General features: G+C 51.3%; 1 protein-coding gene and 1 long non-coding RNA gene across 2 annotated transcripts in view; one reads left to right on the top strand and one right to left on the bottom strand.

The window, feature by feature from the left end:
• The first annotated feature begins 7,017 nt into the window (after positions 1 to 7,017).
• Sim2 (SIM bHLH transcription factor 2) overlaps positions 7,018 to 27,426 on the top strand; it is a 39,234-nt gene continuing 18,825 nt past the window's right edge. The window contains exons 1-5 of the mRNA XM_032900393.1: positions 7,018 to 7,748; positions 15,903 to 15,985; positions 18,767 to 18,856; positions 25,506 to 25,614; positions 26,976 to 27,061. Of these exons, the coding sequence (XP_032756284.1) occupies positions 7,574 to 7,748; positions 15,903 to 15,985; positions 18,767 to 18,856; positions 25,506 to 25,614; positions 26,976 to 27,061 (543 nt within the window). The 5' untranslated portion in view covers positions 7,018 to 7,573. The remainder of the gene's footprint in view (positions 7,749 to 15,902; positions 15,986 to 18,766; positions 18,857 to 25,505; positions 25,615 to 26,975; positions 27,062 to 27,426) is intronic.
• LOC116898970 lies at positions 22,249 to 27,215 on the bottom strand. Its single transcript, XR_004387677.1, has 2 exons — positions 25,431 to 27,215; positions 22,249 to 23,400 (listed from the first exon to the last, which is right to left on the bottom strand). It is a non-coding gene; the product is annotated as an uncharacterized LOC116898970 (long non-coding RNA).

Here is a 27,426-nt window from a genome sequence, read left to right as displayed (position 1 = left end):
GGGGTGGTCCCTCCGGTCAATTATCTTAAGTAGGCATCAATAAGCACTTTGTAAATTATTTTTGTGTAACAATGGCAACCCCCCTCCCAATAATCCAGTAATAAAAGCAGGTCCGCACATGACCTTTCAAGTCGGCACGGGGGCTTAAATTGTTTTAAAGGTATTTGAAGTCACTGTTTGGTCCAGACACCGTACAAATCTACCCTACCTACTCTCTGAATGCGACTCCCGCACATTCCCCACCCTCCACCCCACGCCCCGACGCCTTCAGGGATTTACTGAGAAGCTGGACTTCTCAATAAACACTTCTAGCACCCTCTATCCTGGTTACCCTACGCCGACCGCAAGGCCTAGCAAATGGAAAGTCTCCAAATATAAATAACTCTGAAATTTTAACTAGCTTCCACTCCCGCGATTCCGTTCCACTGCGCGCCCTTGCACCTGCCTCCTGTCCCTAAAAGGACACCCGCAGCCTGGGTGACAGGCCCCGGAACCCGCCTGATACCAAGGCGTTTGAGAGGGAAGTGCGGAGAGCCCCGTGACCCGAACAAAACCAGTCCCTGTGCGCACCCGCGGGGTGCAAGACGCGCCAATCCCGCAGCGAACGCGATTATTTTGCTTTTGTCCTCAAGTGGGCGGGCGGGGGGGGGGAGGCTCCGGAGTTGGAGATCAAAAAGATCCATAAACCGCAAGTTTGTCAGCTAACGGATGCTTTCTCCGAGGAGGGACGGACGTCTTCTTGACTTGAGGACAAGTGTTACTTTTCTTCTCTCTCTCTCTCTCTCTCTCTCTCTCTCTCTCTCTCTCTCACTTCGGTTCGTTTTACACGAAAACAAGCTCCACTCTGTACGGACGGTTCTAAGGTGTTTGCTCTGGCATCTAGACAGATCTCCCTCTCTCTCTCTCTCTCTCCCTCATTTTAAAAGTGGAGACGATTCGGACGGACGAGGCACGTTGGATTTTATTCTTTAATCGGGAGTCACTCCAGAGTCTAACCCAGAAAAGTTGATCCTTCCGCTCCGGCAGGAACTCCTGAACCGGGGGACAAGGAAGCTGCCCCCCACCCCCACCCCCTGCACAGGGATAAAAGACTCATGGGCTTCCTATAGCTACCAGGAAGATCCCCACCCTCTATGGCCACTCTACTGCAGTCTCAGCGGTCCCAGGCCACCGGATCCCGTGTAGAAAGAACTTGTGGAGGGGGCTTCGGAGCGGGCCTGAAACCCATGCCCCTGCTGCTTCCCACGCGCGCCAGAGAGTCAGGCTCACTGAGCAAACCTCTAGGTTCAGGAGAGCCGTGGACTTGCCGCCAGGCTTGCGTTCGTTAAGGACCCAAAGGTTTTCAGTCTGAAAACAGTCCGAATCTCATCACCAACTCGTACTGGGCCCAGAGGTGGGGATCTCAGAGCTGAGCCGCTTCCACCGAACTGAGAATCCTCCCGCGGAGAACAAGACTGACCCCCGCCCCTCCCTCCAGCCAACCCCTGCGTACCCCAGTGTGATCCTCAGCTTCGAAGCCCAAGGCGGGCTTCAGCGCCTGGCCACGGAGCCATATCTGCATCCAGCTTTCGTTAGTTAGTTGACCTTGGGTCCTGAGTGTTACCCCCTCCAGATGGCTGAGCATATTCTAGATACACACCTCAGAAATCCCGCCTTTTACGTTGGCCTTTAAAAGAAAGAGAAAAACCAAAGGAAAATCTGAGCAACACAGGGAGAGCCCGGGCCGGGGTTTAGATCTGCCAAGGCTGCCCACATTGTGTAGCGCGCCAGAACTGCCTACCGGAAACTTTCTCTCCTTAAACTTTGAACGAATCCGTATATTCCAGATTTATTTAGAATAGGTAAGAGACTCCTCGTTGGCAGCTTATAGTACATTAATTAAACGTAACGAGTTGAGTTACTCTCTATAAAATACTGTGTCAGCCCTGTACTGTAGTCAACCCTAATTTAAGCCTGGGCTACTATCTATCGCTTAGGGGGTGAGGTGGGGGGCATCATATCCACGCTCTCTTTGATGTCTAGAAATATTTATCTCAGGTGGGTAGGTTTTGTTCTGGCTCTTAAAAGGGATTTTTAGGTTGAGGGTTCTTTTTGAAGGGCTGCTTCAGCGACGTCATAAATGAACTAATCGGTTTTCAGATTTCAAGGCGGTGTGTAATTGATGTAACCACTGAGGAATTTCAGTACACAGCCGACTAAGCCTCCTCCTGCTTAGGGGTTTTCAAACGTGATCTCGGCCTCCCTGAAAACCATAAGGATCGTTTGTAGAGGAAAGCAGGGCTTTGCCCAGTAGCAGGTGGGCTGCCTGGCCCCCACCGGGGATTTTGAGGAGGCTGTTTCCTTTAAGCTGCTCCAAGAGCCCTTTGGGAGAAACCAAGCGGGTGGTGGCAGGTCAGGTGACAACCACTCAGACCTGACTACCACTTCCTTTGCTGGAAGGGCCTAGCTTGAAGCTGGGTAACTAGGTGTACCTACAGCCTAGACCCCCAGAAAGACGCCCCCAGGAGGTAACTGCTGTCTTTGTCTAGAGGAAGGGGATGGGATGGTGTGGTGGGGGACATGTGTAAGTCCTCAGCTGCTGTGTCTCTCAGAGGCCAGGGAGAAAGCAAGGTCAGATTTAGAAGACAGAGAGAACAAGTGTGTGTTTGGGGATGGGATGTGTGTTTGGGGTGTTGTCATCTCCAGACAAAATTAAATGAATCCGTTTATGCACAGCCTCCCATCTAGCCCTGTGGTCCTCTCTCAAGAACTCTAAGAATCCCTACAATAAGTTCCTAGTGACCATTTCAGTTTCCCTAGATGTATCTTCTTGAGAAAAGGGGAGAGGCAGGCAGGAGTAACTGTGACCCTCTGGGATCACTATCCTTGAATATGTAGTTGTCCTAGATCACCAATTCTAGGAGAACTGCTGCCCCCTGTACCCCAATACTGGAGCCCTGGGCCTAGGGATATCTCTTTTCTCCTGGGCCGGAAGAGGCTCACAAGAACAGGAGCTGGTGTCCTGCCTCTGCCAGTGTGTTTGCTGGTATAGTGCTCTACCTCAGATTCTGGAAACCTGATTCCTGTACCTACTATAAGAAGATAGATGTGTCCCATTACTGGGATCAGTTAAATGCCTAGATCAAGCTAAAGCAAACACTTTCTCCAGAGAAGTACTTCCAGTGGGAGGAGAGGAGGGAGGAAGGGAGATTTTATACAACAGGCAGACTTACTGTCTTGACCTCTGCCAGAACAAATTATTCTGAAATTGCTCTGGCTACCTGTAATTATATTTTAAGCAATGTGTTTGTAATTGTCTTGGAATAGCAATGAGCCCAAGGGGAGTGGGTACAGGAAAGTGTGTTCTTTTGGGCAGCTCATACCAGGAAAGACTTGCAGTTAAGAGACAGTTGCATCTGTAGCGCTGGGTGGGAAGGAGGCTTGATGTAGCAATCACACACCCACATTGCCTGTGCAGATAACGGCTTAGAAATTAACATTTCCAGTCTCCAAGGATTCAAGATTTTCTGTTTCCTCTGATAGCTCAGGAGGCTGAAGCTCTTAAATTTCACTTAGAGACTGAAGACAGCCAGGAACAGGAGGGCTCTCCCCCTTCACACACACCTTGGTGGTGGCCGGATCTCTGATCTCTGATCTCTGATCTCCTTTTACCACATCAGCTTCCCCAGAACCCATCCTGGGAGAAACATCTGTGAGGGTCTTGATCTACCGGAAAGTTGGTTTCTTTCTGCTGGGGATAGGCCTCAGGTAGGCATAGGGTGTGCAGCTTGGGAAAAAAAAAAAAAAAGTTCCAAACATCTGAAGCGGAAAATTCAAACAGATGTGGGGCAGCCTGGCCCCACCCCTTTCTTCTTGGGGCCCAAATTTCATCCAGATTAGTTTTCCTAATGGAAAATTTCTAGTGGGGCTGTCGGGCTGGCAGCTGATTGAGAGCTGGGTGCCCAGCCTGAAGTCGGTCTGTGGGATCAGTGGGTCACTTCCTCACGCCCTCCCTTTGCAGGCTCCTTGCAACCAGTGGGCAAAAAGTAGTTTCTAAGAGGTGCCGGAGGCTCTAGGGTCCGAGGTTGTAGGGCCCCGAGGCTCTAGGGTCCGGGGCTCTAGGGTCCGGGGCTCTAGGGTCGCTACAGCTCTGCCTCTTACCCAGGGCCCAAGGCTGGTGCGGACGCTGCTAAGCGTTAGCCGCAGTCTGCAGACCCTTTCCCCAGTCCGAGTCAGGGACAAGTATAGCTGTACTAAACTGTGCCCAGCGCCAGTTAAAACTTGTTCAGGGCCTGGCACGGTAAGTATACACAATAGGTAAAGTACACAACACGAGAACCTGAGTTTGGATCCCCAGAACCCATCTAAAGAGTGAAGAGGGACAGGAAGCTGTATAATGTTGGCCCTTCAGGATGGAGACAAACAGGCAGGCTGGACCTCACTTTCCCGGGGTTTTGCTGAAATAAGGAGACAAGTTCAGTGCAGAAGAGACCCTGCCTCAAAAAGTAAAGGGGCAGGGTTGGGGATTTAGCTCAGTAGAGCTCTGGGGGGGGGGCAGCAAATGACTGAGAAAGACATCCCCACTCAACCCCTGCTTTCTACGTGCATTGTATATATACCCATGTTCGTTCTCTCTCCCCTCCCCCCCCACCCCCGCTTCTCCCAGGTCAAGCGGAGCTTCAAACTTAATACTATCTTGCAATAATAGACTGTGGCTGTCTAAGAGTCTTGCTCTGCGGATCCCATGTTCCAACTCCCGAAGGAGAGCTCTAGATGGGTCCCAATTACAGGTTGGGGTTCTTCATTCTTCCGCATAGACGTTAGACGCCTTCCTAGCTGGGAATCTTCTAGAACTGAGATACCCACCCCAAGACTTGGACTTTTGACGGTGGCGCTGGCGACCCCAGTTCCATAGCCTCGAAGTGCGGTGTGAACATATGTTTGGAGAAGGGCTTATGTGGAGCCTCTTTGGGCATTTGCTGGGCTCAAACCCGCTTCAATCGCATTTGCCGCCTCCTTCCAAAAGCGCAAACTGTCTTTCGGATGCGGAAACGGCTGCCACTGTGAAGGAGTTCAGAAACGCTTTCCTGTCATAAACTGGGAAATTCGTTTGACAAGTTTCAGTTCTTGTTACTTGCACGGTTTCTCCCACCTCCATCTAGCCAGATTTCTGTGATCTGGGTAATCCCTTCAAGCCGGGGAGGAATTCTCGGGAATCCATAACTGAGGGTCGGGAATCCTGGGCGTGGGAGAAGCATTAAACCCTATCGTAGCTGCAGAGTGCAGAACCGCGTTCCACGGAGGCGACGCCAGAGTGGGTTCGCGGTAGCAGGGTGGGTCCGCAGCCCCTCCCTGCCCGGAGCGGCTAAAGGCAGTGTCCCACTGAACTCCGGACAGGGGCTGCAGGTTTGGACAGTGGGTACCCATGCCACCGGCAAACTGCCCGTACCGTGCAAGTGCACCTTATCACTGCAGAACCTAGAAAATTCCACTAACCCAGAACCCAGTTCCAAAGTCGGAAGCGCAAAGCTTGAGTTCCTCTGTTCTCCCGCCTGGTGCGACTTCGCACCAACGGACACGCCGGTTTTTTCGTTTTGTTTTTTAATTAAGGAGAGGGGGGCCAGGGTTTGCGCTTCGCATGAAGTCCACAGCACTCTATAACTCCGCAAAGGCCTTCGACCTTCGGGTTTTCAAATGGTGTCCCAGCAAAAGGACAGAAGAATCTGCTTCACTCAAGTGGTTAAGAGGCCCAGCTCTCCCAGCGTGGGTGAGGGAAGTCTGTAGGTACCAAGAGCTGCTCGACCTGCAAGCTTCTCTCGGACTTGGGAGGGGACTGGAGAGGGCGGAATGGGATAGTGGCCAGGACACGGAAATCCCGCGTCGGGCACCCGGTTCCCAAGGTTAGACTCCCTGCATCCCATAACTTTACAGCCACCAAGAAAGCCTCGAGGACCAGAACTACAAAAAGAACTGCCCTGAGACCTCTCTGCGTCTGTCTGGGCTCCAAGATGCCTAGGAAGTTGGCATCTGACCAGCGTCGGAAGGCTCAGGCTCCAAAGAAGAGAGAGGGTTCCGGCGACTGCAACCGTCAGGGTGCTCGACCGGACTGTAGCGCCCCATCTACACCCTTCCCTGCCTTAGCAGCAGGGAAGACAAGACGAGATTATTTAACCTAGAGAGGCTCAGTGGGAGAATGCTCGCACTCGGTGTCTCCCTTCTCCAACTGCCTCTGCTCCACCTCTGTGGGTTGTGTCAGCGTTCCCGGTGACCCTGGCTCCACTATGGTCGCCCTGAAGCTTTAGCTCACAGTCGATTGATTGCCCCGTTCCCGCTAGCGCCCCTTGGGCTCTGTGCCCCCCGCGTGCCCTCCGGCCCACCCTGTGCGCCCACACCCTCTCGCTCTTCTCCGGAAGGCGCCAGTCTCTTTTCACCCTGGTTTCTAGAAGAGAAGGGGCGAAAAGGTCACTTCGGTGCACGCGTGCGTGTGGATGAGCGGGGGTGGGGGTGTAATTTTTCCCTCGGGCCACCCCTTCAAGCTCGCGGACCGGCCACCCAAGAAAGGAGCGAGAGTGGAACCAGGATTGCCCCCCTCGCCGGGCACTTGGCCAGCAGTTCGCGCCGCCTTTTCTGGGCCGCGCCCGCGAGTGACCTGCCTGGAGCCTGGGTGGAAAGGAGCCACTGCAGCCCTCCCTCCTTCCTTCCTCGCTGCACTGGCCGCACATCCTCGATCCCAGATCCTGCCACTCAACCTCGGAGCGAGCAAGCACGACGCTTCTCGTGCACTCTCCCCGGCTTACCTTACCCCGGGAGCGCGCCGTTCTCTCGTGGGGACAGTCCCTGGAGGTGGCGACGCGGAGGCGCGCCGGCGACTCCCCGGCCGCGGCGGGGGTCGGAGCGAGTCTCACCACCCCCGCCGCGGCCCCTCCCCCTGCTCCCCCCCCCGGGCGGCCCCGCGCAACCCAGTGCTCCGCCCGAAGGCGGGTCCGCCATAAACAAACGCAGTTCGGTCACACGTGGACCGCGGAGCAGCTGCGCCCCGCCACCGATCGCGGGCTCCGGTCGCCCGGGCTAAGGAAGCAGGAACCGCCGAGGAGGGCAGAAGAGCGCACCGAGCTCAAGCTCGGCTCCAGTCACTGCCACCTCGCTCCGCTCCCGCCCCATGGCTCCGCAGCGGCCGCCGCCGCTGCCGCCCTTGCCTTCCGAGGGCCCTCGCGGCAGCGGGTGCAAGCCCTCCTTTAAGGACTAAACAGTGTCGCCGCCTGCTCGCCTGCCAACCACAGTCCCAGGAAGGTCGAGGCCCGAGATACCGGAGGCGAGGAGAGCGAGCAGGAAGCAGGTCCACACCGGACTGTCCATCCTCCAGCCTCAGGCAGAGAGCAGGGCTGCGCAGCGGGTTTGCGACGGACTCAGGGCTGGCGCCCGTGCAGAAACCGTTGGGTGCTCCAGGCCCCGTCCCCCGCACCTGCCCGAGCCCCGCACCCCCCGACTCACCTGACCCCTGGCGTCCCCGTCCCCATCCCGGCTGCCGCAGCCCAAGCGGGACTCCGCGGGCCTGGAGCGCAGCGAGGTCTAATATGCCCAGAGCCGAGGCGCGATGAAGGAGAAGTCCAAAAATGCGGCCAAAACCAGGAGGGAGAAGGAAAATGGCGAGTTTTACGAGCTGGCCAAGCTGCTCCCGCTGCCTTCGGCCATCACCTCGCAGCTGGACAAAGCTTCCATCATCCGGCTCACCACCAGCTACCTGAAGATGCGCGCAGTCTTCCCGGAAGGTGAGGCTGCAGGTGGGCGTCGGAGGCGCGGGGGAGCGGGGCGGCCGGCGGCAACAAGGCGGCTTACGTGCGCCGAGAAGCCCGCGCGGCCTCCCGGCTACTGTGGCCGCGGCTGGGGAGGCCGCGCCCGGGCTTCGGCCCGGGCCCAAGTTGAGGGAGAGGACAAACTGCGTCGGGCCAGGCGATCCAAACACCTATAAGCTCCGGGCAGAGTCGGGAAAACCAAGCGTTATCCCTGGGTTGGTGTTTGCCAAGCTGGCACGGGCAGGCTAGTTCGTTCCGGTTGTTCTTCCCCCTTCCTTTCTCAGCCCCCTCCTCTCACTGGCTTCTCTTTCTCTTCTTCCTTCCATACCAGTCCGTGAGGATCTTTCTTTCTTTCTTTCTTTCTTTCTTTCTTTCTTTCTTTCTTCCTTCCTTCCTTCCTTCCTTCCTTCTCCTCCTCCTCCCCCCATTATAATTTTATTTTTCCCTTTCTCCCTACTTCTCTCTCGCCTCTGCCTTGGTTTTGTTTTTCCATTTCTCTTTTCCTGCTGGTGGAAAAGGACTCGCTGCTCTACCCTTTACAAGCGGCTGGATGCACAGCAAGGCCGGCGCACCGCAGGCCAACGCTACGGATCCAAGCATTTGTGAGCAGATTCAAGTCTCTCCTCGTATATCGTTTTCCCAACTCGCCTCCCTTTGCTCTGGGAAACGATGATATATACGGACAGGAGACAAGAAACTGGATAAATTTGAACATTGAGGTTAAGAGAAAAAGAATTATTTCAAAAGTGGCGGGTGGGCCTGAGTGCAACATTTCAGGATTTAAAAGCGCTACAGCGAGCAATTGTCGCCGGACCGCAGCTCTCCTGCAGACTCCGGTTTGTAGGAAATAGCGGCCTGCTGGGTGGACACGCTCTAGCGGGTGACTGGGCGCCTGGGTCAGACACCGCAGAGAATCGGGTCTGTGACTGGGCGGAGGGATTTTGACATTGTCAGAAAGCACCGGGCTCCGAGGCCTGTTGTGCGCAGGACCTCCTGGCTTTAGGACTGGCAGTGCAGAGCAGGCCTCTTGGAAAGCCAGCGCCGCGGAAGGAAGACAGGGATTTGGAGAGTCGTTACTACTCCGCTGGCGACAGGTGTCCCTCGGCCACAGGGCTCCTCCACTAGTGCTGTTGCGCCGGGCGCTGCACCCGAAATTGGTAAGCCCCCTCTGCGGCTGCCAGCCACAAGCCTGTTTTTACTTTGTCTGAATCTTAGCTGAAGTTTTCTCCACCACAGTGGTGAAGCTCGGCTGTCTTGTCCGCGGGTGCAGCCTCCAGTCCCGGAGGGGCCCGGGAGTAAGCGCCGGAGAACCCGGAAGCCGAGGTGGCCAAAGGCCGTGCTCGGCCTCTGCCTCCCAGGCCCGCCTTGGAGAGCTCTGCTCTGGCACCCAGGGGTCTTAAAACAGACCCAGCTGGGCCCAAGGAACTTTCCTCAGGATTTCTCCCCTTGTGCAGACAGTTCTTGGACCCGGATCGCTGCGGTAGTCTGAGAAGCAGAGGTAATTTCTTGCTGGCTAAAGTTTCAGTGAGAGTTAAAAAAATCGAATTGGGTTTTATAACAGCAGTTTTTCCTTGGTCTGCTTTCCACCGGGAAGAGTGGTGTTGGCTGACGTTCTGCAAGGAGCCTTCGTATCCGCTTGCTACAAAATAGGCGCGGAGATCAGGCCTCCTTCCTGGCCCAGCCATACTGGGTTTTAAAAATAGAAATTATCAAAAGAGTAAATGGTATGTTGTCAGTTAATTCAAACAAACCAGTGATTAGCTGGCAGGGGAGGGCTCGGGGAAACTATTCTTGTTAGGGAGCTGGCCAGCACAGACTACTAAAAACGGGACCCGGTTGTGTGTTCAGCACAGCAACCATTTAAACACGCTCTCAGTCTGGTGTGCGTATGAAGGCATTTGGTTGCGTTCTGGGTTCCTGCAGGAGTGGGCCGTTTGTGGGTGCGGCCCTGCACAACTGTTCTCAGTGCACTGCTCAGACGCTGCCCAATTGGGGGTGGGGGTGGGGGTGGGGGCTCTTCTTCATAGAAGGTGACTCTAAAGTTTGATGCTCCTTGAAGGGGTCAGCCTGGTACCATTTAGCCCTAGAAATGGCTGTGAAATTGTGGGGTCAGCATAAGGAAGGAGACACCCCTTTCTAGTAATGCTGTCAGAGAAAGGGTAGCCTAGGGTGTAAGGAACTCACCCGCCCACTCACTTGTGTAAGACACCGGTTCTCACACCGTCTGGAGCAGTCTTTGTCTTTCGAAGTACCTCTGTTATGCAAAATAACATACTCCTTTCTCCTGAAGTGGTTCTTGTGATTAATTTAACCTGTTTTGGGGGTAACCAGGGTTGGCTGAAGACTGCTGTATTGAAGTCAAATCAAAACAGTGGCTCTCAGGGGTCTTGGTGGCCAGGGCAGTACTGGACGCTGACAGGATCTTTAGATCAGTTCTTCCACACAAATGGAAAAGATTCTGAGCAAGAATCCACCCGCCAAATACAATTTTGCCTTGAGCAAGGTTGTTTACGGGGTAAAGAAGATTCTAGAAGACCAGCTTGGGACTTTGGGGGTGGGAAAATGAAGTGCTGAGGAATGCCTCAGGGCGGTGAGTCTCTGTGCTACAACCCTTTAGTGCAGTTCCTCCTGCTGTGGTGAACCCCAACCGTGAAATTATTTCGGTTGCCACTCTATAACTGTAATTTTGATACCGTTATGAATCGTGACCCACAAGTGAAGAACGGCCACAGAGGAACCCTTCCTAGCTGGGGAATGTGAGGCCAAAGGCGGACAAGCCAGCTGTCCTGCTTACTCCGCAACTTCGTGGCAGGCAATGATGGGTGCCTATACTCCTGCAGAGAAAGAGAAACTGGAAAGGGTCAGGCAGCAAGGTGTCCTGCAGCTTGGGGAATGCCTCCAGCTTTTCCGGGGACTTGAAGGCTGTTCTGCCTTCGGTAAAAAAGGCCATTGACTACTCAGTATTTGGTTAGCATTGTTGTGGATGCAAGTGAGAAAAAGCAGAGGGGATCTTGCAACAGAAACGGAAAACCACTTTGTTATTGTGCCCAGAAACACCTGAATGGGAAGGAGGCAGGGCAACTGTCTAAAGACCCTTTCCTTTCTACCTCTCGGCTTTCTTTCTGAGGCTAAACTGATGCGGGGGAGGGCTCGGCAAGGCTGGCTTTGTAATAAGGGCTAGAAATAGGGAAGAGGGCACACTTCAGTGGGTGATTGAGGGTGGGTGGACAGCGCTGTGGCATAATCTGAGCTGTGATAGGTAACGTGGCCCAGCCTCTAAAGGAGCTTTTAAACATGGGATAGATATAAGTGTCCAGTTTTTACCGGCCAGAGCCTGAGCTATAGATTCCCTGCTATAGATTCTACCAATCCATCTTCTCCAAGAGAGTCCCGAATGAGCTTCCCACTAGTGAATAAGTAGGGACGGAGCACATTAATCCTGGCAGGAGAGACTGGCCCAGGGCTAAGCTCAGGACCAGGGCTAGGCTTTCCTTTCCCGCCTTCTTCTCATATGGAAACGGAGAAGGCAAAGGTGCCACATCCCAGTGTACTAAGAGAAAGCAACACACACACACACACACACACACACACACACACACACACACACACACACACACACACCACACGGGTGGGGGAAGGTGTTGTTCAAGGTCTGAATTTTACCAACAACTGGATTTCTTTGGAGTTTAAATTTAGTTACGCGTACACCCCTCACCTCTTTCAAAATACCCAGCAGGCACTGGACTTAGGTCATGCTTCTGTGGATCAAAATTATTTGAGTTCAAGACTTTGGTGAGGATTCTCTTGTCCTGCGCCTGTGTACATGTGCCCATCTGTCTTTACGACCATTTCTTTTTTTTTTTCCGGAGCTGGGGACCGAACCCAGGGCCTCGTGCTTGCTAGGCAAGCGCTCTACCACTGAGCTAAATCCCCAACCCATGACCATTTCTTTATTTGCACTCTGAGGCCACAGTTATGCAGCCCCTGGCTTTGGAGCATAGATGGTCTAGCACTGTGGATTAAGAAAGTGAAGGTGGGGGGGCTGGGGATTTAGCTCAGTGGTAGAGTGCTTACCTAGGAAGCTCCGAAAAAAAAAGAACCAAAAAAAAAAAAAAAAGAAAGAAAGAAAGAAAGAAAGTGAAGGTGGGAACGCAGACAGGAAGCTTCCCTCAGGGGCTCTGGGCTCCGCCAGGTACCGCTGGTGGGTCTGTATCCCACACTTAAAATAGGGCTAAGTATTTATTCAGCTTTGGAGGTTGCTGTCTCAGGGGTCTTTGGCCCTGGGGTCAGATTGTGTACACCCTACCCTGTGGTGGGCTGCCCAGAGCTTGAAGCCAACCCCTTCCTTGTCCCATCAACCCAGTAGGAGGCTTTCTTGGGGGCATCCCTACTCCCCACACACTGTTAAACCTGTCTCTTGGCCTGCTGATTTGAAATGGGGGCTGGTGCCAGGAAAGGCCCTTTCAGAGACCTTGGAGAGAGCAGAAGGACTCTAAGGTAGGAGTGTTGGTGCACCACAGAAGAGGGACTAGCTGTGGTCTCAAGCCAGAAGGCCAGATCTTTATAACCCTGCAGAGGCTGTATATAGCCCTGGTGGCCACCAAACCCTATCCAGGGCAAGGATTGGGTGGTGGTGGTGGTGTTAAGATCCATGTGTTAGATACTGTAAGGTGCTGGGGTTTAAATGACTCCTGTAGCAGACCTATGGAGGGGATCAGGGGGCTGGCTCCTCGCCCCCACTCATTTTGGCAGGCTTGATTTGCAGTATGGATAGTCTCAGTGGTCTGGAGCTAGCTTGAAGTTGCCTTCTCCAAGAACATGCCCTCTTCCCTGCTCTACAAGAGTGCTATTTGGGGGAGGGGAGGCTGGCGACATAGAAGGGAGGACCAGGGTTCCTTAGATGTAGTAATGATTGAGAAGCTCTTATCCTGGTGCTCCCTACCTTGGTCCTCCCTAACTTTGTCCCAAGAAGATGAGGTTTAGAGTTGAGAAGGTTAGAGGTCTTGGGGTGGCCTGGAGATCATGATTTATCAGATGATATCTCAAACACCAGGGGTGGGGGTGGGGGGAGCAGGAGGCCAGATCTCTGGTGAGAGAGGTGGCTCTCTAACTGGGTTTTATATTGTCATCTTTCTTGGGCAGGGTGGGGCCACTCAGCCCCCTCCACAGGAGGAGGAAGGTATTAATCACATTCAACTTCCACAAGACCTTTATGGAGAGCCCAGTGTTGAGGGCTGAGAGACTCGATATGGGACCCCACTGTGTTTACCAACACTCAGGTATTAATTAGATCAGGACCCATCTCCTCTTCCTAGTCAGAAGGATCTCGCTTGTTGGTACAGTGCTGAGTGCAGACCCCGGGGTCCTTGTCCGAGTTGCAGGTGGGCAGCCCACCTCCCAAAGGAATTGACTTCCCATCCTGTTCTAAATGTCGTGTTTTGTGGTCCAGTGCTTGTGGTTTGTGGTTTGCATCTGGAGGTAACCCCAAGAGCCTGGCTGAGACCCTCATACTTGCTCATGGGTCATTTGTTGACCAACTGACCAAAGGGCCAAGTGAGGAGAGACCATATTTAGCTCCTGGATTTAGGTGGTCTGTTGGGCTTTCACTGATGGGCAGGCAATAGGGAGCCATGTGCTGACCCCAGGATGTTAGCGGAAGCCACTAGAAATGGGCACATAGGCTTGGCTTCCTCCCCAGTGGTCTCAGAAACTTCTCCCTGGGGTCTCCCCATGCAACCTGGCCTTCTACCTGGGGGCTCCCAGCTTCTCCTGTGGAGGACAGCTGTTGGGGAACCCAATCTTAAGACTGAGAAACTGCAGGTAAGGGTGGGGCTTTGTGCTCCCTTCCTGGGGAGGAGCAGGTTTAGGGTCCAGTGAAACTGACCACCTCTAACTATGAACTCTGGGGCACCCTCACTTTTCAAATAATTACATAAATCCCTTGGTTGGGTCTAAACAAGGGCCCCAGTTTTCAGGGCTTTCTATCATCCTCCAATACCAAGACTCTTCATGGCAAACCTCATTGTACTCCATCCCTAAGTACAGTGCAAAGTATACTTTTCCGGGCTGAATTGAAAAGACCTCTCCCACAGCGGCTCCTAATGGAACAACAGGCACAACCACTACTCCAGGATGAGGTGACAGGGGGTAGGGCGGGGAATTGTCCCATACAGCCCAGCCATCTCCTGCCAAATCCAAGAGACACAATTTCAAGAAGTTACAGGAAAAGAATATCGAGGTACAAAAACCATCTGGGTATTTGAATTATAAGGAAAAGAGCCCTGTGTGCCCTGGGCTCCGCTGCTGTGCAGACAAGACCTCCATGGGTTTTCCAGAAAAGGCAACACAGGCTTCTGGTGGGGGGGGGATCATTCCGAAACGGGAAGAGTCCCCAAAAACTCTGGGAAAAGTCGAGTAAGAAGAAAAGCAACTTTGCATGGAGAAAGGGATGGCTCTCCAGAGTACCACCCAAAGGCAGGAAGGCTCGGGAGACGGGAAATGGAACCCACCAGGACACATCTGTCTATTTTCAGAAACTAATTTTCCCGAGTCCTCCGGGCGTCTTACACCTTGGTTATTCCCATGACTGTTGCAATGGGGAAGAAGATCTGATGCCCCAGCTTTCCTCTCCACAAAACAAAGTCACTAGTCTGAAGCAAATGGTGCTCTGGGGGAATTAGTGTGGGATGCTTGAAGGGGAGCTGAGACAGAACCACCCTTGCTAGTCGGTGGAGGCCGAGGGGCCAGGGATAATGAGCTACGACTTTGACCGGCACCAGAGGATACCTGTAAATCACCACTTCCCTCTGGGAAGACTAGCATGGGAGCAGAAGGTAGAGGTTACCCCCTTTTAGTTTCCAGGAAGTCTGGACTGGACTTCAAGGTCCGCTTTCTATTTCCTAGGTTGGAGGATCAGAGGCCGGGCACACGTCAGCAGTGACTCTTAGGGAACCCACTTAAACTCTTCCATATTGAGGGGTTTTGTAGTCACAAGGTTTGCTAAGGCTGGCTAGGGTGCATGCTTAGAGTGTCCAGCCTTATCAAGGGGCCCCTGACCTGTGGCCCCACACTTAAGGCATGCAAGCAAGTAGAGATTTGCCCTAGCCTGCAGTTCCCCAGAGGACGCACCCGATGGACTCTGCTGAGAGTGAGCTTTTCGGGTGTGGGGTGAAGGCTCAAGCTCAAAGCTCCGGCTGAGGCTCTGGTCATCAGTCACTGAAGAGAGCAGAGGAAAGACTCTGCCTGACCACAGCAGCCAACCCTGGGGTGTGGGGAGAGGGAGACTCAGAGGGGCCTGACTCTCTCCCCATGCACACTCTGTGGTGGAAGGGAGACGGTGGGAAACCTCACTTAAAGAATCCACTCGCTGTAGGTGGAGGGGGTAGGGAGAATAGACAAGAGCCTAGCAAAGCCAGCCAGGTGAGCCTGGAACCCTGGGACTGAAAAGGACTCTTCTGGGAGAAACTGCAAGCGCCCAGAAGACCCTGAGGGTCGCAGGACCTGATGATCTTTGCTGGCTGCTCGATGGAAGTGGGAAGAGGGCGGCAGCGCAGATCCTCGGGGGAGTATTTACGGGTCAAATCGATACCCCGGTTTGGCTTCCAGGATGACCAATTTTAAAGCAGATTAGATTACATTGTGGCATTTCAAATAAATGGCAATTTCAGAACCATGAACCTGTGAGTGACCCTCGGGAGCAATGGACCCGACTGGCTTGGGATGCAATAGGGGAGGGGGACTTCATAACTGGGGTCTGGTGGAAGTTTGTCTTTTGGGAGGGGGCTTATTGTTGTTGTTGTTATTGGTGTGTGTATTTCTTTTTGAGAAAGGATTTCTCTGTGGCCCTGGGTATCTTGAACTCAGAGATACTCTTGCCTTTGGCTCCCCACCACCCCCTCCGCCTTAGTGCTGGGATTAAAGTCGTGTTATACCTTCCCCGCTGTGGGCATTCAGGTTTTAAAGCCCCTATAAAGGGGTGTCAGCAAGGACACAGCGGGGCAGGGCCTGCGGATAGAGGTTGGAGCTGAGGGCGCACAGGCTCCGGGTGGGTGGATTTCCACTTGCCTGGCCTGGAGTCCTGGTGTCTATGGGTGCTGCGATTAAATTATTTGCTTTATTCCTTTGTCCCAGGTCTAGGAGATGCGTGGGGACAGCCGAGCAGAACGGGGCCTCTGGACAGCGTGGCCAAAGAACTGGGATCCCATTTGCTGCAGGTACAGCCATGGGACAAGTGTCCTCGCCATCAGTGTCTTGCAATGACAGACAAGAGAAGTGTTCCCTGAGGTGCTTCCGGGCCGCAGGGTGGGGGTGGGGGGCGCGAGGGGAACTGGGAACTGGGGCGCAGGGATCTGGGGTGCCTCTGGTCCGAAAAGACCAGGAACCAGGCGTGGATCTTAAAAATCTAAAGTCAGATCAACGCTATCCACACCCTGTACCCCGCCAGCCCCACTGGAGTGTCTAGTCACACAAGCCCTGGGACACACAACGCCCCGAGCCGGACTAAGTCCTTGGCACTTTTGCTTCGCTCCATGACAGACCCAGACCGGTCACTGTCGGAGAGACAGAGCCAGACTGGTGATCGCTCAGTCGCAAGCAGAGAGCCCGGGCTCTCTAGCTTTGCCGGAGTTGAGGTGTCCGCTGCAGACTGCAGATCCTCAACTCTCCTCGCTCCCCAACCCCACCCTACATTAGCTTCTTTCCAAAATGTTTTCACCTCGCTGCTCTACCCAGAGCTCCCCATTTTATTCTGAGCGGGAAGTTGAAGACAGGGAAAGTGTAAATAACATCCCCGCGGTCGCAACAAGAATTGGTCCAGTTCTGTGGTCCATATCGATAACTTAAATATGGGACGCCCTCAGGCATTGGGCTCCACTCTCTCCACTCCCATTGCGCGTCGGGGTTGCGGGTAGCTGGGCAGCCCTGGCGCCCGGAGCCACTTACACTTCAGCGGCTGGGGTGGCTGAGGACAGCGCCGCCTCCCTCCCATCTCAAATGCCCGCCTCAGAATCGGGTCAACGGTGCGATTCATTCCCCGCACTCCCGTCATCTGTCTCTGCCACCGAAAAATGCCCGCTGATGGCTATTTTGCATTTTCTTTAAAAAAAAGAAAAAGTTCGCGGAAAGCCCCTAATGGCTTCGGTAGGAGAGTCAACGACCAGCAGACAACCACGCAGTCGCCCAGATCTTTGCACAGCTTTGCCACAAGACCCGGGTGTAGCCTTAACACTGCACTTCCTGGGGTGGTGAGGTGTCGGAGCCTTAGGGAAATTAGTTGCGGCCGAGTAGGGGAGTAGGGTGCAGGCTGTGAGCCTGCGCACTCCAGGGTCGCAGCCTGGAGCTGCTGGGTTTCTTGTTTGTTTATTTGTTTGTTTGTTGTTTGTTTGTTTGGTTGGTTGGTTTTTTTGCCGATGTACTTCAAACATTTTCATATAGTGACATTCATGTCAGGGACATCTAAGAACTGAGGTACCGAGGAGAAACTCTGTGGGGTAGTGTCAATGTCCTAGATGTCTTCTGTGTGGGTAATTCCTTAGCTGGTGACACTCCACACTTCCTTTGAGAACAGGTTTTTGTTTGTTTGTTTGTTTAAGCTACTGCCGGGCAACTTTCAATTTTTAATCGTAACTTTTTAAGCTTCCACTCACTTCCTTCAGTACAGTACGAGATCCATTTGTTACTTCTTAAACGAATTTGGAGTCCAGCATTCAGATGAAAACGTTAAAAATAGATTTTTGTTTTTCAAAGTTGAAATGTCACTGATTCCGTTAGGAAAAATAGAACGAGGCTGAGTTAACGTCTTTTTAAAGCGGGTTTACCCGTAGTGTAACGAAGGTAATGACAGGTTAGATGGCAAAGAATTTTGGTAGCAAACTTCGATACAGCAGAAGGTTAAGGATAGCCTCACATTTCTTCTTCACTCGTTTGACCATCCCGCCCCTTTAAAGGAGTGTTTTTTTTTTTTTTTTGAAGAAACCCAACAGTAATTTGGTTTCAATTACATGCTGTAAAAATAGAATTCGTGGCCAGAAATTAATTTGGGATATTTTTATGGGTGTACAATTGTGAGTTGGTATGGAGCTTTTAGCAACTTTATTGTTCCCCCTTAAAGTTACTGGTCTTAAAGTACGAATGAGTAAATACAAGTATTTTTTTTTTCTTTTCAAAAGGTATTTAGTCTTTATTTTCGTGATGGTGCCGTTGTTACTCTCTCTTGTCTGGAACACTCTACAGTCTCACGTTGTTTCTGGAAGGTTAGCCAACTCAGACGGAAATCAGAATTTCCTTGGAGTCCTTTGCATTTTCAGAAGTCGACACTCTCTCTTTTCCTCCTTGACTTTGGCAAAGGTCATTTGATCTCTTTCAGAGCCTAAATGCTTGATTCTGTAGACACGGTCTGGTAGAATAATCGAACATTCTGTTTTATTTTCTAGGGAATAGCAATAGTAGGAATTTATTATTCTAACGGTGCTTAGGGGTAACTAGAAAGCCGTGGCAAATAAAGTGTCGGTCCTGGTGGTGTACGCCTTTGCCAGTTCCCACATTAAGCAGCCTGTGGAGCGGTAGACGCTCCCCTAAGAACCATAGAACGCCGGATTCGGATTCGTTCTAAGTGCTAAATAAGGCCAAACAATAAAGCCATGCCATTCAAGCCGAGCGGGTTAGGACTCCTTGAACGTTTTGCGTGGTGTCTGTACTGTGGATGTGAGGTTGTTTTAAGCGTGCGCTGAGAGCATTTGGGAGCCTGGCTTGGGAATCAGGCTCTGAGCCTGGTTACCTGCAGTGCTCGGCCCTGGGCTTTTAGTTTCTTATGTAATGAATGTGCACTCGTGTAGTTTTGGCTCAGGACCCTGGGCATGCTGAGCAAACACCCTCCCCCCAAAGCAATTACCCCACCCCCAGCCCTTCTCATTGTAATAGACTCCTCCAGTCCGGAGCGTTCTGGTTGCTGGGCTCACTAACTGCAGTCTCACACCCTGCCTTCTTTCTCTTTACAGACTCTAGATGGATTTGTGTTTGTGGTGGCCTCTGATGGCAAAATCATGTATATATCGGAGACCGCTTCTGTCCATTTAGGCTTGTCCCAGGTAGGTACTACCTGATTCTACGGACCATCGGAATATCAAATGTTAGCAGTCCTGACAGCACTGCCCAACATGTATGCTCTTATGAATGGTCGTAAGCCTTACTTGTGAAGCCCCCTCCACGGGCTTTGCTCGCCTGACATTTTACCCTCTATACTTTCCTTTCCCTTTGCGGTTAATGTCAGTTTGTCTCAGATGGCTCAGCCCTGTTCCGAGATCACGTTTTACAGTCGTTTTAGAATCAGATTTCCTGATCCGTCACTTAGTAATGTGAGGTGGTACCAGAAAGAGCTTTCTTTTATTTATTTATTTTTTTTTCTTTTTTTTCCGGAGACTGAACCCAGGGCCTTGCGCTTGCTAGGCAAGCGCTCTACCACTGAGCTAAATCCCCAACCCCCAGAAAGAGCTTTCTTAAGGAGGGTCCCTTGTCCGTGTTCAGCACTGTGGTACCAGGCATTGCTGTGGATAAGAGGCAAGCTCTCTTTCTACCTGGGTTTTGTGTAGCATGTGCGGGGAGGGGGGGCTAAAAGGGCAGGGTGGGTTCATGGGTTGTTCCTATGGAATTCAGGGTCATTTTTCCTCAGGTGCCCCCCCCCCCCCGTTCAGTGGTTGCTTCAGTAAGCATTATACATTCTGTGACAGAAAGTCATAAATTCAGCTCACTATTGTTTGCAAGGTCCTGATTTCTTCAGAACTTTTCCAGAGTGCCATTCCTTAGAAGAGCTGGGCCCTGCTTGCCTGTCCCCAGAGAGTTTGCTAGGGAGCTAAAGGCACATCTGGCCAGGGAGAGGCTGTAAGGTCACTCCTAGTCACTTCCCCCATGGCTCCTGGTCACAAGACACATTAAAAAAAAAAAAAAAACAAAAAAACAAAAAACCTGTTCTCTGACGGATTTCATGTGTATTTAATGTGTCTGACTACTCTATCCTCACTGCCTCTTATGCACCACAACACGTCACTATTAACACCTTTCCCACATTCCTGTCTGTTTTGTTTTCTTTCGTGACCCACTGGGTTTAACTGGAGGCTTCTGTGTGACTGCTGGCTTGAAGCTGGCGGACTCATTGGGGAGCATTCACTAAAGGCCAGGACTTTCCTCTCAGTGGTCAGTAACCAAGAGCTCAGCACTGGGGGGTGAGGCCTCCAAGCCCCTTCCTCACCCGTGCCAGTATACCACCCTGACTGAGGACTGAGAGGCCCATTCGGTGCAGATCCAGCACAAAGGCATCTTATAGCGGGCAACCACAGCTGCCATGGGCTCCTGAGTGCAGCTGTGTCATCCAGAAGATGGGTTTGCAGCCTTTCTTCATCTTCAGCCTTTTGTGCTCTTTCCAGTCCCCTCTTCCACGGTGCCCTTAGAGGAGGTTGTAGAAATGTCCTGGTTTGAGCTGGGAAGTCAATACCACTTATTCTCTCGAGTCTGCGCAGCCACCACCCTCCCAGAGATGCTTCTCTGACTAAGGTGGAGAGGAACATTTGTCTGTGGCTATAAATAGAAATATTAGAAGCTCATTTGGGAAGTCACAGTTTTTATATAGGTGGGAACTAAATGTTTCTCTGATTATGAGCTGTCAGTGTAGGTGGAAGATACTAGAATTAGTGATAAATACAGAGAATGGTCTCTGAGAGGTGCCCGAGGACTCTGAACTTCAGGCTTCTTCCTGTAGTTAAAAAATAAGGTTTTCGGGGTTGGGGATTTAGCTCAGCGGTAGAGCACTTGCCTAGCAAGCGCAAGGCTCTGGGTTCGGTTCCCAGCTCCGAAAAAAAGAAAAAAAAAATAAGGTTTTCTCCTTCCCTAATTTCTCCTCCTCCGTCCCTCCTTCCATCCCTCCCTTCCTCCCTCCCTCTCTGTCTTCATCCACTCTTCTCCCCCCTTTTCTTCCTCCTCTCTTCTTTCTTAAAATATGATCAGCTTCTGAATACAATTTACTAAGGCTTAACTCTTGTACCTACTTGACTCATAGGATTGACACACTTGTAAGACTGGAAATACTGTTGACAGCATGAGATTTACTATTCTATAGGGCTGGGAGCAGGGCTCAGAGGTAGAGCAGCAAGTGTACTAATCCCCAAAACAGGAAAGAAAAGGGGAGGGGAGGGAAAGAGGGAGGGGGACAGAGAGAGGGAGGGATGGAGAGAGAGAGAGAGGGAGAGAAGGAGAGAGAGAGAGGGAGAGGAGAGAGGGGGAGGGAGAGAAGGAGAGAGGGAGAGTAGGAGAGTGGAAGACAGGGAGAGAGGGACAGAGGAGGCTGTATTCTGTAACAGTCAGGACCCTTTAGCATACGCAGACTGGTTTATCATGACTCTTGACTTGATCTGTGGTCAAATGACCTTGATCAGGTGATTTTTCACTTTCATTGCAAAACCACTGCAAAATCACTGTAACAAAGTATCATAAGTACCATAAGTATACCAAAACATTTCATGCACTTTTAGGCTGACCAACAGCAAACTTTTAAAGTAGTAGAGTCACTATTATTGAATATTAAACTTAGATCTGAGCGTCCTAGCAGTCAAAACCAATCAGTTTTACAGTTTTCGTTGTCTGATTAGACAGGCACTTCATGTCCCGGAACCATATTAAAATAATAATGTAAGGCCTCCACCCTCTCTCAAGGCAGGGATTGAATTTATCAGTGTCATCTGAACCCAGGCTAGACCCTTTGGTGGGTACCTCCTGGGACTGGCAGGTTATTTGGAGTGTGATGGCTCAATTTAGGTCCAGTACTGCTTCCTGTAGGTGTCTTGGTCCACCAGGCAGTACCTCCTGGTCATTTTTCTCTTTCCATGTGGGAAATAGAATGGATTGACTATGAACACTCTAATTAAGAACGACCAAAGCATGGGCTAGGTGACAAATCTGAGCCCTGGTCCTGATTAACTCCGCTGAGGAAAAGCTAAACAACCTCACGAGCTGTGTATCACGTTTCCTTTTGATCAGGCCCAGAAATAAAACTTGGTAGCATCACTTCTGAAAGGGGAGAGGGACTACATGCTACTATGTTGCAAGAAGGCTGGAGGAGGTACCTTTTGATTCTGCATCCCCTGAAGACAGATTAAATAGAGTGAAGCTGAACTAACTGTGTCCAAGAACTGGTTTCTTCCTGATTCCTACTTGAGGCTGTGAGCCCCAGTCAGCAACATTAGAGACATAGTAACGCTGCTACTGCAGCTGCAGGTTACATTCAGTGATGTCATCAGGAGATGACGCCCCCTGGAGTCCAGGTTACACTCAGCAGGCCACAGGGAGCACACGCTGCTGTGAGCCATGGTTGTGTGAAAGTTCAAAGAAAGGGATTGTCCCATCGGAATGATCTATTTGAGGTAAAAATAATTCTTCAGGTGTAGTACATACAACTCCATTTAAAGATCATTATTACATTTTTAAAAGTAAATGTTGGAGTAAGAAGTTTATTTCTCCAGGATGAATTTATTCTTTTATTTTGCTTCCCAATTAGCAAATAAATGTGATCACTGCTGTCAAATTCTGGTTTAAAAATGACAATGAAGGAAAAATAGAGTCATGTAGACATTTTAAGTATCCATATGGTTTAAATCTAACAAAGTTATGCTCTATAATGTCTAGGTAACCAATACTCATTTTCAAAGACGTGTACACATATGTGAAGTAGCTGTTTATGGGACACATAAAGGAAAACGGAATGTTTGAGAAGGATGCCAGAGACTGGCTAATAAAAGGAGCAGCCGTGCTGCTCAGGGGCACGAGACAGAATTCCTTTCACTTCAGGAATAAAAGGCAATGACGTGTGTTTGTTTACGTAGCTCAAACCCTGAATCCCAAATCATCTTAATTTAAAATGCTACACTCAGCAAAATGCCCAGGCAGTGCCGAGCGCATTTCTCAGCGGCTGAGTGACTCTGCCTTTCCACACAGAGCCTTTATCCTCAAGTTTACCATGTCGGCTCTCTGGGCAGGAAGAGACTACTCGGCAAAGCATTAGCAAGCTCTTAGTGGGAGCAGCGGAACACCATGGCTTTTGTGGTCACCAGGGTTTTACAGACAGTGAAACAGCTCACTGAAGTCCTGTCTTAATAAGGCTGAGATATGAGACCTGGGGAGTCCTGTTGAGACAAATACATATCTTTAGAGTTGCATATATTTTGGGGAGTGGGGTAAGATAGCTGCACGTCTTTCAGCATTTTAAAGCAGGGACACACATCTAAACACAGGAAGCGCCCCGTCAACCATAATTTCGAGTTAAGGTCTGCACTGTTATATATTACTCCATATTTTTTCCTCTATGAAGACATTTCCGTTGTTTAAAGGTTATTGGGGTTCCTAGACAATCCCATTCATTTTATAATGGACCCCAGAGCTCAAAACACCCAGTCCTTCATCCACAAATCTTGGATTGCCTGTACTCCCACCCGTCAAGAGAACAGAAGCTTTGAAACCAGAGGAAGCAGTTTAGTTAAAGGGCAGGTTGGGTCTTCGCAGAGTCTCTGGAGATGCTTGTCTACAGAGAAGTCACTTGAGGACTGTTTTTCTCCAAGCAGAACTTCAACCAAGATTAAATGCTCACTTCCTTCAGGAAAAAAAAGCAAGGGAGGGAGAATAATTGGACAATATGAAAATCCATTCCTCCTCTGGTTTGTTTTTAAAACAAGCCATTGGAATTAGGGGGTAGAAGAGGAGGGAGGCAGGTGGACGGGGGTGGTGGACAGGTAGGTGTGTGTGTGTGTGTGTGTGTGTGTGTGTGTGTGTGTGTGTGTGTGTGTGTGTGAATGGATAGGGAGTTGGTGGAGGGAAGGAAGCAAAACCAAGAAGGAGTTAGTGTTTTAACCCTTGGCTCGGACCTTTCTATCACCTCTACACTGAACCCCCCCACACACACACCTTCAGAGAAAGGCAATGCTCCTGTCTCAAACAGCTGGCTTCAAGGCAGCGGGTTATTCAAACGTTTTAGGAATTAACAAGAATGTTATGCAAGAAAAATGTTTAATTTTTATTCCTTATTTTTTAATAAAATAAGGAATTATTTATAATTAGTAATTAATAATTAAATCACCGGTCGGGGGAGTTGTCCTCTGGCCTCCACATGTATGTACCTTTCCCCAGCACAGGCCCAAAACACACACACACACACACACACACACACACACACACACACACACAAGTAACCGAGAATCAAACGCAGCTTGAACATGATTTTGAATCAGACTCTGTATTTTCACAGAGGCAGGTCTGCTCTGAGAATGGTTGTGAGGCCTCAGGTTTCGAGTGTGAGGGTTAAGTAAGTGGCAGGGAGGAGTTCACTGCTTGGGACCCCCCCCATGCTGTTTGTATAATATCGAAAGGAAAGATTCTAAGGATGACGAAGAAAATAGAATGATGGATGCTGTCTGTGAGGTAAGACTTAGCAACGTGGGTTGTGTCAAAAGGAAAAGTAAGCCTGGTGTCCTGACAACTGGAAGAGCTGACTAAGGAGAATGGGGAAGCAGAGTTGCCTCTCTTTTGCCTCAGGTTGGCCTTGCGGTTGGATGCTAACATGTCCAGGGAAAGCCTGTTACTAGGGTTGCTTCCTGAGGTAACAAGGTCAGACCTCTGGACCCACAGTCCTCAGCTCCAGGTGTATCCCCAGGACCACTACAGCATCTGGAGCCAGGGACAACATCAGCCACACAGTCTCTCTGTTGTCTGGGTTGCCCTCTGCCTGGGCTGAGAGAGAGGTCTTCAGATTCACCTAAGGTCTTGCCATCTGAGGGCACTTGGTGAGTGCCCTGAGTTTCTCCCTACACTGACTGGGCTTTGAGGGCCACTGACTCTGATGAAATTAATACCACCATTCTTGGGCCCCTTAGTAATACTAGGTATGCTGACTCAACTCTTTGGATTGTAGTTCTGAAAATAAGACCCACCATTATTGCATAGGAGTTTACTCCAGGGCCCTGCCCAGCGTAGCTGTTGCCTAGGGCCTGCTGTGGAGTTCCCTGTGGGGTGTGCAGGCAACCGCTGCTTCTTGTTGTCTAAGTCCCACCCTTCTTCAGGTCACAGGTCAAGCAGAGGGACGCAGGCCTTACCCTGGGTGTGTCCGCAGAGTAAGCATAGTCAGCTTGGATCAAGAAGGTCAGAGACATATTCCTGGCAACACCAGGGAGTTCTGGCTGTGCTGGGGCATGGTTCAGTGCTGGCACAGAAGGGTCTTTGTCTGAGTGGCACAGGGGTCTTCCTCTATGGTTCTCAGCTGGTCAGCCTCTGAGTGGACATGGCTCTCCAAGGGGTGCAGAAGACACAGGGCCAGCTGGCCATTCCCCTTACATGGCATGGAAGTGACGGTGGGACAGAGGCAGCTTTAGTGTCTTGAGGTGTTTCCTGTCTGAAGGACCGTGTCCAGGCCTCTAGCCGTGGGTGCCACCTCCACCCTTCAGTTTGTCTACTGTCCTGTGTACCTCTTCCACTTAGGACCCTCTGGAGCCCAGGCCTGTGCTCTTGGCTTTTTCCAGGGTCAGGATCAGGAACACAGTACAGAGCTCTGACAGGAGCAGTTCTCTTCTTGCATTTGGCCAAGGTGTGAGCTGCAAGGATGTCCCCGCACGATGTGAGCCCGTGACACACCTGCTCTGTGGTCTCTCCCCTTGCACCCACTCTGGAGAGACCTGTGACTTGTCCGATCTTTCTGTCCCCTGGCAGGTGGAGCTCACAGGCAACAGTATTTACGAATACATCCATCCTTCTGACCATGACGAGATGACAGCAGTACTGACGGCCCACCCACCCCTCCACCATCACCTGCTCCAAGGTTGGTCCTCTGCAGCACAGAAAACCAGAATGAAGCAGGGTCATGCTTACTCCAAAGAGAGGGTCTGCTTCTGCTTCCTACACCTACTGTGGGCTGGGTTTGGGTCCGATTAACAGCTGCTACACCTGTCCTCCGGGCTGCTGGCTTGCACTGGCGTGGATCAAGCCCAGGGCTTTGCACTTACAGGCTGAGGGCTCATGCTTTGTCCCTCACCTGCCTCTGTGTTTTCAGGGGACAGTATGGAGTCCCTACTATGTGCCACAAGCTGTTCAGCACTGGGTCACACGCTGTTCCCCTCACATGCTCCTGGTTCAAAATGTCAGCACAGACTCTTGTGAGCCTAGGCCCGCCTGCTTCTTCTGAGGACAGAACCAGGGGCTGGGGAATGTTAGATACTGGGAAATTGTATCTGTGTAATTTTGCATTTCATTTGCACAAGACTGGAGGCTTTCAACCAACGGTCATTAGAACCTTGGCTTTGTTGCCACAGACGTTACAGATACTTAAAAAGGCATGTATGCAGTAGATAATTCAAACTTTCTGAGCGATTCTTTACCCACAGAGCTGGTTTCTTTTTGTAATCTATTTTTTGCATGTGGAAGTATTCCGAGCAGAGACTTTTAGGTTGTGTGCCGTGGCACAGATTGGTTTAAAAACCCTGGGCATCGCTCACGCACCTCCTTAAATTACAGTCATAATGAGTCCTAAGAAGACAGAGTGTATTCTAGAGGCCCCAGCCTTTCAACTCACCCTGGCAGTCCTGTGAGGCTTGCAGACTAACGAGGGGTCTCCTTCTTACCTGCGGCTACAATTAACTGTGCGGCCAAAACTTCCCTTTGTGAGGGTGGAAAAGGAAGGAAGGAAAAGGCCAGTCTGTAGATGGCTCCGCAGGTAAAGGCTGAGCCCTGGAGATAAGACTTGGGAAAGGGTGTTCCAAAGTGGCAGTCATCTTACTGAGCCCACCAAGAGGCAAATGTGTCTGTCTCCCTCTGCCAGGGACAGGGGCTGAGTTATGCCTGGCATTTGGTATCTGCTGCCTTAAAGGAACTTAGATGCTTCCGGGCCTTTTCGAGAGCCACCTTGGCACCCAGTTCCTCTGTGGCCTGTGGAAAGGAAGGGGCTGTTCTGTCAGGCTGACCCGGGTTTCCAGGTTCTTGCTATGGTCATGGTTCAGGATGCTTTTCTTCTTGGAAATTGTACAGGGATGATCACGGTCTCACCTTCCCCACTTAGACTTCGGTCCTTGGCAGGACTCTCTGGGTGAGGGTCTGACTCTGGCTGCTTTGTGTGAGGGTGCCAGGTTGGAGGTTGTTGGGGACACATGCAGGGCAGGTCCTGTCTAACAGCACGTCTGCTTTCAGAGTACGAGATAGAGCGGTCTTTCTTTCTCCGAATGAAGTGCGTCTTGGCAAAAAGAAATGCAGGCCTGACGTGCAGTGGATACAAGGTACACGGGGCCACTGTGGGAACAGGAGAGGCTGGCAGGGGTCTTATCTGTGAGTCTCACGTTCCGCTTCACATTTGAGGCAGGAGAGAGGATGGGGAATCCGCTGTGTCACCTCGCCAGGACAGAAGTCTTGAGCAAGGCTCAGGGTGGATTATGAACCTGGCACTGTACACAGATGTTCCCGGCTGGTTGGATTTCATCATATAAGACCAGGATTGCCAGGGCTTAGCATAGATTTTGTCCCCGGGTCTGCTAGTTCCACTTTGCATGTCAAGGACCAGCTCCACTGGACGGGCTGCTGCCCCTGTTTGTTGAGCATCCTGGGCAGGGTCTCAGGGCATCAGAGAGCAGTTGCTCCACAGAGA

The sequence above is a fragment of the Rattus rattus genome, chromosome 4 (genome assembly GCF_011064425.1).
Source record: "Rattus rattus isolate New Zealand chromosome 4, Rrattus_CSIRO_v1, whole genome shotgun sequence".
Taxonomy (NCBI): domain Eukaryota; kingdom Metazoa; phylum Chordata; class Mammalia; order Rodentia; family Muridae; genus Rattus; species Rattus rattus.
The sequence above is the reverse complement of the archived record's forward strand: the minus strand, read 5'-3'. Positions and strand labels throughout refer to the sequence as shown.